Source organism: Capra hircus, unplaced genomic scaffold (assembly GCF_001704415.2).
Source record: "Capra hircus breed San Clemente unplaced genomic scaffold, ASM170441v1, whole genome shotgun sequence".
Classification (NCBI taxonomy): domain Eukaryota; kingdom Metazoa; phylum Chordata; class Mammalia; order Artiodactyla; family Bovidae; genus Capra; species Capra hircus.
Window position 1 is genome coordinate 16,136 of NW_017189774.1, and position 12,052 is coordinate 28,187.

The following is a 12,052-nucleotide window of genomic DNA, read 5'->3' on the forward strand; positions in this document are numbered from 1 at the left end:
TTTGGTGTGTGTTTCCTTAAAGGTTCCATGGAAGGAAATTGATCTGAGCTGTCTGTTAGCTCTTGCCTTTTTGTGATATCTGCTAATAAAAATGATTTTAAAAATGGGCACTTTGGCCTTTCTATCACCAGGCAGGTGCAGCCAGGTGGCTGGAGCAATACAAGGTATAGAGTTTCCCATCCTAGATCTAAAAATCCCCAGATGTACCCATGACCATTCCCTCTGTGCTTCCCTCCCCATCCTGTCATAAGCCAAGCAGGTGCTTGTGGAGGAGGAGGATATTTCTGAAATATGGTGTGTGTGCCTGCATGCTGGGTCGCTCAGTCATGTCTGACTCTTTGTGACTCCATGGACTGTGGCCTGCCAGACTCCTCTGTCCATGGGATTTTCCAGGCAAGAATACTGGAGTGGGTTGCCATTTACTCCTTCAGGGGCTCTTCCCGACCCAGGGATCAAACTGGCATCTGTCTCCTTCATTGCAGGCAGATTCTTTACCAACTGAGTCACCTGGGAAGTCCCTCTGAAGTACTGAGAATGGCCAATTATATGAATACTTATCTCTAAGTCAATCACAATAGAGCTGCTTTAGTGTAAGGGATTTAAAATCTAATTGGTTAGTATTATCCAGAGGTAGGAAAGTATTGCATATTCACATAATTAGAGGGAAAGACCTTTCTGAATTACAGACATATAAACATACAGACAGATACAGAGAGCTTATAGTTTTCCATTCTAAAATTTCAGTCATAAGTCAAGCATAAACAAAGTTCACAGGTCCATTTCAAATACCTGGTCTCTCCTTAGTGGGTATACATCTCAATTTATTTGAGCTGAAAACACACAAACAGAAAAAAAGAAACAGTAAACCAGAGTCTCTGTCCTCTTTTACCCAAGAGACAAGATCTCTGTAAGTCATCAGTCCCTTTACAGTGATCAACAGATGGTCAGACCAAACAGAAAGGCAAACCATCCAGGAAATTTAGGGGAATCAGGAGGAAGGATGGAACTGAGTCTCAGCATGTGGATGGCAGTGTGGTCCTTTTTGAAATTAGCTGTTTTCCAGAACATGAAAGGATGGAGTAGAGTGGGGGAGTTCTTCATGATCTCTGTTTTCCAGAAGCAGAGGGCTCAGGTTTAAAAAACATGGAAGGAAAAGATGAGAAGAGGAGGATAGAGTCATGAGCCTAAGGGCCCACTCGCATGGGCACTGCTGAACTTCCCAGGCAACTGTGGCCATGCTGCCTGTGTCTGAAAGCTGTACTTGGACTGGTAACCATGCTCCCCAGTAGAGGGAAATTGCTTTCTGCACCTCCGCTCTGCTTATCTCCAGCAGCCTGCTTCAGTTAACTCCTCATGTTTCTGAAGAGCATTTTATATTGCTTATTGTTTTGGTAACTAGTTGCAAAGATTATGTCTGCTAATGTCGTCTAATTGCATTTTTTTCTTCTGTTCACAGGCTGTTGAAAAGGCAAAACCTAAGAATAATCCTGTGAAGTAAGTTATTTTTTTTTATTAGTTGGAAAGGTTAATTTGAATGGACTCCAAGCATGTGAAAAAAGGTCATAAAAGAGACCTTGATTTTGAGTTCATCTCTATTCGTGACGATTTAAAAACAAAAACCAAAACAAGCAAGGAAAAAAAAAAAAAAAACCTTCAATGAGCAGGGACCAGCTTTTCAATTTTTCCTGTGGTCCTGATGAGGAAGTGCTCCAAGTTATGCCTGGTTTACATAAATTAATATGTGCCATCCATGAATAGCTGCCAAATACTATTATAATCATATTCAATGCATAGTACTTCAAGCCTTTGGGTTTTGCACATGCTAAAAAGATTACATTTTTAATTGCAAACCTTGGACCTATGACAGAGACGTAAGTGACTGAAAATGTGCCAAGTGATTTCCAGCCACGTGGGGAGCTTTGGCACCTCGGCATCAAGGCCTCGGCACTCTGTTAATGAAAAGCTCATAAAAATATATTTAACTGAAGGTTTTTCTAGCTAACAGAGAGCTATTTCCAAGGCATTTTATGAGACACTCTTAAATTATAAACAAGCCGCACAGCAGTCTTTTAAATATAGTACATCCTGTCTCCTCCAGAAGGGAGACTTTCCAATTAAAGATGTCTGTCTTGTCATTTGGCTTCATGACATCTGATTACCATGTTATGATGCATACCAGTCCACCAGCATGTGGGCTAGGGAAGACCTGCTCTATTTGCTGGGTTACTACAGGTCAAGTAACATTACATCTCTAGGAACTACAATGTGTTAATTTATGTCAGCCAACTTCCACTATAGTAGATACCAAATGCAGAAATGGAAATGCATTGATTTTTTTTTTAATTTGTAGCTTTTAATATAAAGTGTGTCTCCTGTGGATGGCATATAGTTAAATCTTGTTTTTTTCTCCCAGTCTGGCAGTCTCTGCCTTTTGGCTAGATTGTTAAATCCATTCACATTTAATGTTACTATTGATAGGGTTGGATATATATAGTTATATAGTTGGGAGTGCATTGGATTTTTAATAGTTTCTGGGAGAATGGATCAGCTAATGCCAATGACAAGAGGGCTGCTTGTGTTTTGTAAAAGTAATTAACTTTTCCAAGTCACCAGGGTTGTGTTTAGCACACCATTAAATGTAAGTTCTGATTCATTTCTCCAAAAGATTTTCTTTTGTACTTTATGTTTAAATTTTGTTTTCTGAGGCCTCAGAATATTCCATATCAGCCTTTTGTAGCCTCTGGAGGGCTATCCGTGGTCTGGAGATGTATTTTGCTGTAGTTGTCTATGGGAGCATTTTTAGTAGCCCAATTATTGTCTGGTTGTTTGGTAGGGGGTGAAATCGTCTCTGCAGCCTGATTTCTTTTCTGTCTATGCCTGGAAGGCTTCTCTACTGCGAGCCTGTGGTAGGCAAGCTCTGTGGATTAGAAGATGGTGCTAATGAGGCCAAGGCCAGAACTTGAGTCCCTCAGTGGGCCATTAATGATCTTCTTTCCCACAGTCTGACTGTATCCCTTCCTCCAGTCCACCCACAGGCAGATGCATACCCTAGGTCACAAGGGATGGGGCAGGGACTGGAGGAGTGTAAATCTGGCCCTCAGTGGGACAAACATCTCCAAGTTCAAGCCTGCCCAATAGGAAGTGAATCCCAAGCTCCATCTTTGCATGCACAAGACAGCCCATTGGCAACATACAGGGCTGCGTTTAATCATACTCTAATGGCCTGGAAGTAGGACCAGTTTTCTGTCTATTCCTTGTGAGAATTCTGCCCTGCAGATAATTACATTTTTTATGAGTTCTGGTTAAATCACAGTACAGACTCTATCTAATGTCTAGCACTTTAAGGAATGTTGTAAAGAGAAATCAGGAAAAGTAGAAGAGCCAAAGGATTACTAATGGAACCTAAAACAATATTTTATTTTCAAATATATTTGAAAATCTGTCTAGTAATAAGCCTAAATCACAACCAACTGGTAGGTGTTTAGAATTGTCTTCTAATTAAGATACCACTCTCAGTGTGAGTTTGAGTGTCTTGTTGTGTTTGGTACCTAATACCTGCTACCTAATTCAGTTGCCTAGCCACAACCATCTGAGGACTCTAAAGAGAGAGGCTTCTTCAAGACCTCAGCTCAGGGACAAGAATCTCAGCTCAGAGAATGGTTCAATTACACTGCCTGATGGCAGAGCAGAAACAAGGCTTTAAAAAGTTTTGTGTATGGCAGTCCTCTTTCCGTTTCTAATATGTCTTAGTCAGACATAATGCACTGCGACCCTAAGTAGGATTAGGGTTTGATATGCGTTTTTTGAATTAATAGACAAGTAAACAAATTGAGTGCGTCCTAGAAAGCAATCCTTCCAGGAACCCAGCCTGGAGGGTTAATAAGACCCTAGTGTAGCATCAGGACTGAAGGGCTCTTGTGTTGTAACTGAGCAAGGTGTCCATCTCTTCTGACTCATGTTGTTTAGTTGCTAAATCATGTCTGACTCTGTGACCCCATGGACTGCAGCATGCCAGACTTCCCTGTCCTTCAACATCTCCCTGAATTTGCTCAAGCTCGTGTCCATTGTGTAGATGATGCCATCCAGCCATCTCATCCTCCATCATCCCCTTCTTCTCCTGCCCTCAATCTTTCCCAGCATCAGAGTCTTTTCCAGTGAGTCAGCTCTTCACATCAAGTTGCCAAAGTATTGGAGCTTCAGCTTCACCATCAGTCCTTCCAATGAATATTCAGGGTTGATTTTCTTTAGGATTGACTTATTTGATCTCCTTGCTGTCCAAGGGACTCTCAAGAGTCTTCTGACTCATGCCACATGTAAAATATTACCACATTGCTCTGGATGATACTAACTGCATTGCCTTTGACCAGTTATTGGCTTGATCTTGTATACGAGAATTAACATACAATCATTTCTGGGGGCAGACATTGGAAAGAATGTTCAGCCTTATTGGAAAAGTGGAGGTCTAGTGGCGTTTACAACTCAGGATGAACACAGATAGGTACAGATGACCATTTTGAGTGATTGGTGCAGAGTTTGGCAAGTGGTGGGGAAAAAATTCAAGAGAAGACTATTTCATGACATGTAAAAATTATGTTAAATTCAAATTTCAGTGTCCATAAAGGAAGTTTTATGGCACACAGCTACACTCATTTGTTCCCAAATCGTCTGTAGCTCCATTTGTGTTACAGTGGCAGAATTGAGACTGTGCAAACCACCAAACCAAAAATATTCTTATCTGGCTCTTTGCAGTTTGCTGACCCCTGCTCTGGTTAGTCAGGTAGGCAAAAGTGCACATGTCAGCTTTTCTTTGCTAGTGAGTGTTAAACTATGAACCCTTTCTCTTTTTGCCCTCTAAAACACCGAGTGCTCAATGGCTCAGTCATGTCTGACCCATGAACTGCACCCTACCAGGCTCCTCTGTCCATGGGATTTTCCAGGCAGGAACAGTGGAGTGGGTTGCTATTTCCTTCTCCAAAAACATTGAGTAGGTACTGTATTTACTGAGCTCTCATCTTGTGTTCGGGACTTTCTGGGGCTGATATATCACCTAATCCTCATTCAGAGTATAGAAACCACTCCAAATTCAAGATCTTTGAAGATCATCATGGATATGAGATCCATTCATGGGACAGTGATGCCTCAGAAACTAGTAAACACATAGCTACAGTATATTGATAGTCTTCCAAGTTGGGTGTAGATGGATATCTTGTAAAAGGTATTTTCTATAATTCTATTACTTCCCAAGATTTAACTAAGGCTGAGTAAGCTTTCAGTTCAAGTGAGGGTAAATGATTCACAATATTATTTAGTTTGCATATTTTCTTCTCTAAAGGTTCATCTCCTCCCTCCCTATTTCTCAACCACTTGTTTAATTTCTTTTTAATAACTTCATGGTTGTAAGCTTCTTTCATCACCATAGGGAGAGGGTACATGTTAATTACACTCCATACAAAGGAGAAATTAAGTATATGCTTAGTGAATATAAGTACATAATGTACCTGGATACACTAATGACTTTACCTTGAAGCATTCGGTATTACCTCTGAGGATAAGAATCAAAATTGTGCATTTTTAAGATCAGTGATCAGGACAAGAGATACTGGTGTACTTATCAGTCAGTTGGAACCATGCCGGTATCAAAGCTTGATTAGTATGTTCAAACTGTGCCTCTTTAATGTGTCAGAGAGACTTTCACTTGTATGTGAATATTCTGCAGCAATTATCTTCAAGCTTCGTTGTGGAAATAAGGCCTGAGAGATGTACAGATTTCTTTTACCATATGTGACTTATCACATACATTTTTTTAAAAAACACATTTCTGTTATTAAGACATATGTGATAGTACACTTCTGCAAATGTGAATTGCTTTTGGCTAAAAGCCATGCACTAATAAGTTGAGTTGAATCTAACCGAGGTTGACATCTGTTACCAAAAGAGAGAGAGAAGGGGGTGGAAGGAGAAGCAGTTATCAAGCGTAAAATTCTTCCTTGCATTTACACATTAACAAAGTTAAACAACGTGATGGTTGTCTTTCACAAATCAGGATCTGAATCCACTCGGCTTAGGAAACTACAGCTTTATTTAGGAACCTATCCATCTTACAGATACAGTGATTTCATTATTGAAAATGACAAATGGCCACGAAGATTTTCCTGACCATGATGTGTGTACATTATTCATTTATTCATCCAATGAATATTTATTGAGGATCTCCAGCATTCCGGGAACTGTGATAGACGCTGAGGGAATTAAAAATAAATCTGACACAGGTCTTACCCTCGAGGAGTTTAGAGTCCACGAGGAGAGATAAAATCGGTTTGTAAAGAACTAAATACAAGATAGAGAGAGGTTTGCTAAGTGGGGGACAGATAAAGTACATGGGAAGCCCTCAAGACAGAAGTGCTTCCAGTTATCACTATTGGAGAAGCTGGGGGAGGGGAGCAGAGGAAGAGACATTAGCACCAGGACTTCAGAGAGTGCTGGCTTGAGAAACTGGTGCCGAGGTGGCAGACAGTAAAGGGACTGGCTGGGAACTGAGGCTCCAAAGAAATGATGGCTTAGGGCCCTCAGAGCTTATCCAGATAAAAGAATGAGCTTGGTAGAATTGGATAGCATTGAAGACCTCTACCTTTTTACTGAGACTCATCATTAGTCCACTAGTTAGTTATTAAGCATAAACGAGCCACTCTTGGACCTGGGGTCTAGTCCTGAACCTAACACTAGCTCGTAGTATGAGATTGGATATGTCCCTTCCTTGCTACAGACCTCAGCGACATTATTTATATGGTTCTTCCACCTCTTGAACATTAGCCAAAGCTTGAAATTGTGTTTTACAGTGGTGTTTATTTGAGGAAATACTTGATGTTAGTTTCATAGAGATGCATACAAGCACATGCGTTATAAACATTATAATACAATACATGTGTTTATACACACACATGCACATATACACATAATACTTTTTCTGTTAATTTCTGCCTTATGCATTCATGAAATGAGGGACAAACCGCATTGTTTAAGTTTTAAAGGAATATGTTAGATTAATATAGCCTCAAGGATGTTGGGTTGAGCCTCTTAGATGAGCCCTATGAACAAAGGTGGTTTTGTGATTGGAGTCTATATCTCTTTGGTCGTCTTGGACACACACACATCACAGCCATGCAGAGCATCCCCCTCTCTGGATGGTAAAGCCTTGGATTCTGTACTGTGTTCTGCTGAGTCAGGTGGGATTGTTTTCCTTAGGAACAAAAGGCTCCAGCACCACGGGGCTTTGGCAGACATTGCACCATCCCCTTGCTGGAGTGCCTTGTGAATACTGCAGGCTCAGAGAGGTCCTGAGTTGGCCAGCTTATCTTTGCCTTACCCAAGTTTTCCCAAATGTGTTGGAGCAGAAGGCACTTTTATCCAGCACCATGTTTCATGGGACACAGAATCAGATGCTCTTGTCCATGTGAAATAAAAGGACCACGTGGAGGCCTGGCCTCTGTAGATAGTTTGAGAAACCTAGGACTTAAAAATTGGTATCCAGTCTCTAACAGGAGTATTCAAGATGAGCAGATTATTGAAAAAGTCAATCACAGGAGAGAAAGAAATCCCCCAGGTCTGAGATGATAGACTACCTCCTGTGTCTTTTACAAGTGTCATACTCTCAATGATTTTTATCACTTGTAGGTGTCCTGAGGAGCAGTTCTCAATGATGGTCAGGGACATTGAAGGTTGGGTCCCTCTGAATGAAATCCCTGAAGCCAGCAGTCATCTGTGCTCTCTATGATGTCAACTAAAGTGTCAGGCCAGTTCAGTTCAGTTGCTCAGTCATGTCCAACTTTTTGTGACCCCATGAATCGCGCAAGTATAGTTGACCATTTTAAAAGCTCTTGCCATTTTAAAGGTAGTTAAAGGGAAGTGAAAGTGAAAGTCGATCAGTTGTGTCTGACTCTTTGTGACCCAATGAACTGTAGTCCATGGAATTCTCCAGGCTAGAATACTGAAGTGGGTAGCCTTTCCCTTCTCCACGGGATCTTCCCAACCCAGGGATCAAACCCAGGTCTCCCGCACTGCAGGCAGATTCTTTACCAACTGAGCTACAAGGGAAGCCCAAAAATACTGGAATGGGTAACCTATCCCTTCTCAAGCTGATCTTCCTGACCCAGGAATCAAACTGGGGTCTCCTGCATTGCAGGCGAATTCTTTACCAACTGAGCTATCAAGGAAACCTTTTTCTAAACAGCTCTATAAAATAAATGGTGCTCTCTATGTCATCCAGATAGCTATAATTGGAGGGAGAAGGTTCTAGCAGTCATCTTGACAGCTAATGAAACTTGAGCAGATTTCTGGACACTCACCTTTTCCTTGGTGGTTGGAATTGCATCACCTAGGCAATCTCAGAGGAGACAGCTGAGACCCAGAGAGCTGAATGCCCAGAACCTCCATATTGAACCCACCACCTTGATCTCACCACCTGCTGGCACCCACATGGTCACTTTCAGTGCCTATAAATCTGTTGCTGACTTTAAAAGTCTTACTATCTAACTTTGGTAACAGTTTGGTTTCTGAGAATATGGCAAGAAATGCTTCAAAAATGAATGACTCAGCACAGTTGCAGGCACTTTAACTGTCATAAGAAAGAGTTTCTGCAAAAAGGTTTGCTGCTTTGTCTCATTATCAGCACTCATCTTTCTAAGAGTTTGGTGAGAACCTTTTTTTCTTTAAGTGGTGAATTGATACTAAGAACCATGACAATAACAGAAATAGAAAGCATAGAAATAAAAGCACCCATTTATTGGTGCAGCACAGTGGCCTCAAACTAGCCAGCCAAGGTGCAATCAAACCATTTTTAAAGGTAATTCAGCCACATTTTAAGGGACAACATTCCCAAAACATGTCGCCATCCAATAATTCATAAAGTAGCATGTTATTTTCCAACTCTGAGCTTATTAGCATTTGCTGCTTAGACAAGAATGGATGAGTTTGTTTAATTTATGCACAGAAATCAACTCAGTCTTTGTTTTTAATTTATTTTGACTGTGCTGGGTCTTCATTGCTGCTTGGGCTTTTCTCTAGTTTGCAGTGAGCAGGGGTTACTCATTGTGGTGGCTTCTTGTGTTTCGGAGCACGAGCTCTAGGGCACGTGAATTTTAGTAGTTGCAGCATGAGGGCTCAGTAGTTGCAGCTCCCGGGCTCTAGAGCACAGGCTCAATAGTTGTAGTGCATGGGCTTAGTTGCTCTGCTGCATGTATGACCTTCCCGGATCAGAGATCAAACCCATGTGTACTGCATTGGCAGGCAGATTCTTTAGCACTCAGCCAGAAGGGAAGCCCCAACTCAGTTTTTGAGATGTAAGAGTTACACCTAGAATTTTAACATTACCATTCAGCGATCTTTCAGAAAACTGTTGAAAACTCAGAAGCTCATGGCTGGTCTGCTCAAGATTCCAACAAATCATGTCATGTGTTCTTTTACAAACATGAATTGTGCAACTACTCTGTGTCAGGCTCTATTGATAGTGAAAGGAGTTAAGGAAAGTTTCTGCCAGGAAAGTCGGCGCACTCTGGGAGGAAATGGACAATCGTCACCATATAGAATACACAGGCTCTGCAACTGAAGCACGTGCAGCATCCTCGGAGATTGGGATGCGGGAATCCCAGTGAACAGTGGGGGTGAAACCATTCAGAAGAGAACAACACTTGCAAAACGCATCACAGCAGAAAAGCACATGCGTGTTTTGAGCAGCGTCTGGGAGGTCAAGGCAGTTAAGGAGAGGAGGTGTATATCATAGGAACAGGAAACACCAAGTTTACCAGAAATATTACACTGCCAAAGACTGGGGCCACACTTTGGGCATGAAGAGGATATTAGCAGAGTAGACACAGTTAAGAAAATGCTAAAAGGATTCTTTAGTTCTAGAAAGTTAAAGGTGGGAATTAGTTAGGAATGGATTATAAGGCACCCTTTTAAAAATGTTTGCAGAGAAATAGACATCAAATCTTTCTGATTACATCAGGCTAATCCTTCTATGTAAATCTGAGCTCCTGCAGGGCATCTCTGAGCCTCCAGCTGTTCCCTTGTGTCTTTACCAACCCTGGATTGTTTTTTACATTTAAAAAAATTTCACACGGTGCCTTTCACATTATTCAAACATATAGACTATAATCAAACTTAGTGTTTTTGATAGGCACGTCACATAACCGTATTATTCTAGCTTCATTTTCTGAATTTTTTCTACAAATATGAAAATTCTTTCTGAATGTATTTTTATCAATCTACAAGTATAAGCACAGTGGTGAAGTGGTGAAGTGAAAATCACTCAGTCGTGTCTGACTCTTTGCACAGTAGGGCTATTTTTGTTTCTAGAGAAATGACACATGCCCCCTTGGTAACATACACAGGGCTCCGGACACTAAATCTATCATCCATCTACCACAGCACACATTCAAAGTCAGGATCCAGGGGTCATAAATTATTTAGTTGACTACCAGATTGGGGAGACTGAGAACAGAGGAATGACTTACTTTGGCTATGGAATGAAATAAGAAACACATAGTTTCTACTTTATTAAAGCTCTTGCCTAAACCAACAGCAGTTATGTAGAGAGTCAATATTTAAAAAAAAAAAAAAAGGTAAAATCACTCTTCCACAGGAAAATGTTTCCATTTGTAGAATTTACAGCATGGCAGTAGATAGCATGTCATTATGATCTAATTTTTACATGCACATACATTTATACACTCTGTACATCCATCTACCCTCATGCTCCATGGTAAGTAAATCCGAGACAGAATCATTGCTGGTGATGCTGCAGATCTTTTTTTCAGTGTCCATTCCTCTGTCCTCACCACCCCCTAATATTTTGACTGCTTTCCTCCTTCTCTTAGTCCCACATTCCCATATGTGGGGTTCAAGTAGTCAGGGAAAGTATTTCAGAAAACTCTTGGCATTCTGCTTATTTTGTTAGCAGCTTCAGGGAGTGAATGGCTGTCTACCTCCATGGCCGTCTGGTGAGTTACTGACAGGGAAGCCCTGAGCAATCAGGGAGCTCCTCCACACCCACTGGTCTCTGCGTTATCAAATCCTACAATGAGAGTGTCCAGGAATCTGCTAATAACAGCATCTCCCTGGAGAAGCACACCCTATTCATCTCTCTGCCACCAGCTGGAGATGTGTATTACTACCCATACTGGCTAAGTGAAAGGTAAACTGCCCTCAAAACAAGATGAGTGGGTTTACTAAGCAAATTAGACCAGCTGGCACTTGCTTTGAAGATCTCTGTAGATTTGTATATACTCTCTCTAAACACATACATTCATTCATATATAATTTAAGCCCCACCTACTTCTGAAGATGAATTTGATGTGATTGAAACAAGATTGTAGAGGAGGACATTTAAAAGATACAGGAAGAATCTACTACTTCCTAGTACAGAAACATCTGTGTTCATATGTGATGCAACTAGAAAATGATACATGTTTTTAAATCCACCCAAATGAGGTCTATCCTGCAATCACAGAGCTAAGCACTGCTGGGCCCATCTGCAGTGACATCATGGTGGCACAGAGACAGTGGGAAGATCCTCTTGGGGAGTTCCACCATGAACATGAGGCTCTTCTGCTGGTCCTTAGTGATGGGTGGCAGACCTTTGAATTGGGGTTGAAGTTTTGAAAACTAATCCAGGACAATGATTTAGAGTCATGGGTGTTGAAAATGTGGTTAATCAAGACAATGAGGGCGTCCCAGGCGGCTCAGTGGTAAAGAATCAACCTGCAATGCAGGAGATTCAGGTTCAATCCCTGGGTCAGGAAGATCCCCTGGAGCAGGAAATGGCAACCCACTCCAGTAGAGGAGCCTGACAGGCTAGAGTCCGTGGGATCACAAAGAGTCAAGCAGGATTGAGCAACTAAACAAAAAGAAACTTAGTACCTCAGCAGTCCCTGCATCCAGTGAAAGTGTTACTCACTCAGTCATGTCCAACTCTTTGTGAGCTGGCAAACAGTAGGAACTCAGTATTTGTTGAATCAATGAGTGCAGGTGTCTAAGGATATGATTTTGAACTTTTACT

At 41.3% G+C, this 12,052-nt stretch overlaps 1 protein-coding gene across 1 annotated transcript in view; it reads left to right on the forward strand.

The window, feature by feature from the left end:
* Nucleotides 1-1,456: 1,456 nt before the first annotated feature.
* Nucleotides 1,457-12,052, forward strand: part of AFF2 (AF4/FMR2 family member 2) — a gene marked incomplete at its 5' end in the record, with an annotated part of 92,341 nt that continues 81,745 nt past the window's right edge. Inside the window, one exon of the mRNA XM_018044732.1 lies at nucleotides 1,457-1,494. Coding sequence (XP_017900221.1) covers nucleotides 1,457-1,494 — 38 coding nt within the window. The remainder of the gene's footprint in view (nucleotides 1,495-12,052) is intronic.